This window comes from Pteropus vampyrus, unplaced genomic scaffold (assembly GCF_000151845.1).
Source record: "Pteropus vampyrus isolate Shadow unplaced genomic scaffold, Pvam_2.0 Scaffold594, whole genome shotgun sequence".
Classification (NCBI taxonomy): domain Eukaryota; kingdom Metazoa; phylum Chordata; class Mammalia; order Chiroptera; family Pteropodidae; genus Pteropus; species Pteropus vampyrus.
Window position 1 is genome coordinate 43,463 of NW_011889375.1, and position 2,711 is coordinate 46,173.

Genomic DNA, 2,711 nt, shown 5'->3' on the forward strand with positions numbered 1-2,711 from the left:
GGCCGCCGGCCATCTTCCTGGCGTCACCCCGCAGAGTGCACGGGCGCCTGTCACGCTGGGGCTCTGAGCCGCCCCTCCGGTGGGCGGAGGCGCTGGGCCCTCTGCCACGGCCGCTGCTGCCGTAGGGGCTTTTTGCAGGAGCTGATCGCCCCCGCCCTTCAGCCGTGCCCGGCGTCACGGTAGGGATGCCCTGCCACCTTTCCCGCGTCCCTGCAGCCTGCCGCGTGGCCCGAGGGCGGCAGCACCCCGGCCGCCACGCCCCCCTCTGTCTTGGCTCTGGGCTGCTGTCCAGCCTTGGCCGGCCGGGGCCTGGCCCCTGGGTCTGGACGAGTAGAGCCCGGGCTCCGCGTGGAGCACCAGCCGAGCAGTGACTCCAGGGACGTCTTAAGCAGACTGCTTTGGGTGGCGGGTGCAGGCCCTGCAGCCCGCGGAGAAGCCGAGTGTGGGGCTCACGGGTGACGCCCCGCGTTGCCTGCATCTCTCCGAGTCTCTAAGTTGCTGACACAGTGAGTCCCTCTGGAGGTGGACTGGACACGCTATTTACTGGACGCCGCCTTGCCCCGCCCACCGGCTGCGGGCCTGATCAGCCTCCGCCGGTGTGGGTGTCCGGAGGCCCCCGTGTCCTGTGAGCAGTGTCAGCGTCAGTGTCCGGAGGCCCCCGTGTCCTGTGAGCAGCCCTACGGCCAGCTTGCTGGGACTAGGTGGCCCTAGACTTACGCCGGTTGCACGAATGACTAGATGAAGTATGACATGTTTGGTGAATATGTTAAAGCGACCTTGTTGGCAATGAAGGCAAGAGAAAAATCTGCAGGTGGAGAGGAACACAGAATAATATAAAACTCTTTTTTCATTTTCAAAAAGGTGTTCCTGATGCTTTTGCAAGATCCCAAAAAGCAGCCTGACGTTGCCCCAGGCTCTGGGTGGGAGCCGCAGAGCCCCCCGCCCCCGGAGCTGGCCCCCGGCCAAGGTGAGTACACGGGGCGCCCTGACTCCTCTGCGAGAGGGAGGTGCCTGCCCCGCCCTCGAGACTCATGATCTAAGGTGGACAGACAGACACCGAAGACGGTGACAGGTGACGGGGTGGAAAGGAGACAGTCCAGAGGCAGGAAGCTCAGGGTCCTCTCCTGCCCCGAGCCAAGCAACTGCGTGTTTGCGGGACAGCCTCGCCTTTTCCCAAGGACGATCGATGTCATCTGTTCTGTGAGTAGTTTCTCCGTGTGCCGATTAGAGCGAGGAGACGGTGCGTCTCGTTTTACCGGTGTCGCAGACGGCCGGTCCGGCCTGCGTCCACTCTGTGTAAGCTTCATTCGTCAGGGGACACGTGGCTTGCTCCACCTTTCGACTGTGTGGACACGGGGGTGCAGCACTTCCTTTGCGCAGTGTGCCCTGAGGAACGGCCGGGTCATACGGTGCACTTGGTTTCCTGAGGACTCGCCACACAGGCTCCAGGTGACCGCGGTGACCTCCATCGCTGCCTCGTGCTCAGAGTCCCGTTTCTCCGCATCCTCGCCGGCGCTGGCTGCCGCTGTGTTCCCGGGATCACTGCCGTTTAGTTGCGTGTTGAGTGGTATCTCGTCGTGGTTTCGAATCGATGTTCCTAGTAACTAATGATGTTGAGCATCTTTTTAGGGGTTTAACGTCCATTTATTTTCTTATATCTTCTTTGGAGAACTATGTATTCGAGTCTTCTGATCATTTTTAAAATAGACTTTATTGTTTAAAGCACTTGTAGGTTCACAGCAAAACTGAGCAGAGCACAGAGAGTTTTCACTACCCATGGCCTCCCACGTGTCCAAACTCTCCGACCACGATCCCCAGGACCCGGCGGGCACATTTGTGGCAATCGATGAACCCCCGTGTCACGAACATCACCCGGCGTCCCCCGTGTACATGAGAGTTCACTCTTGGCGTTGTATACTCTGTGGGTTTTGAGACGGGTGATGACAGGTGTCGCCCAGAATAATTCCATGGCTCTGAAAAGCTCCTGCGCTCTGCCCGTCACCCCTCGTCCCCCCAACCCCTAGAACCGCCTTCCCAGTTAGGTTTTCTTTTGTTGCTGGGTTGTAGGACTTCTTCATATTTTTTCTGAGTATCAATGTCTTATCAGATATGTGATGTGGAAATGTTTTCTTGCATTCCATCCATATTAAATGCACAGATTTTTTTATTTTTATTTGTTTAATTTTGATGAAGTCCAACTTACCTATTTTTTAATTTGTGTTTTTGGTGTCACATTCAGGGAACAGAGTTCATCGATCTACATGTAATTGTATATCCAAAGCTTTCTTCACATTGGGAGTTTTCTGCCATATTTCTTCAAATAACCTGTCTCACCTTTTGTCTTATTCTGAGGCTCCCATAATGCACGCATTAGTTTTTTAATAGTGTCTCCTATGAAAAAGCTCGTAGGCCCTGTTCATTTTTCTTTATTTTTTCCTTCATTTTGCTTTTCTGACCCGAAAATTTCAAGCAGCGATCTCTAAGGTAACTGACTCTTTTCTTCTGCCTACTTGAGTTTGCGAGTGAACTTCTCTACTGAATTTTCAATTCAGTTACTCTCTTTTTCAGCTCCAGAATTTCTATTTTTTTTAAATATAATTTCTCTCCCTTTGTTGCTATTTTATTTGGTTCATTATTATTTTTCTGATTTACTTTTATTCTTTGTATGTGTTTTCCTTTAGCTCTTTGAACACATCTAAAATAGTTGTTTT

The 2,711-nt window shown here is 53.2% G+C and overlaps 1 protein-coding gene across 1 annotated transcript in view; it reads left to right on the forward strand.

Moving 5' to 3' along the window:
* Nucleotides 1–2,711, forward strand: part of LOC105308588 (ATP-binding cassette sub-family A member 13-like) — a gene marked incomplete at its 5' end in the record, with an annotated part of 87,537 nt that overhangs the window by 28,387 nt on the left and 56,439 nt on the right. The window contains one exon of the mRNA XM_023525674.1: nucleotides 862–967. Within this exon, the coding sequence (XP_023381442.1) occupies nucleotides 862–967 (106 nt within the window). The remainder of the gene's footprint in view (nucleotides 1–861; nucleotides 968–2,711) is intronic.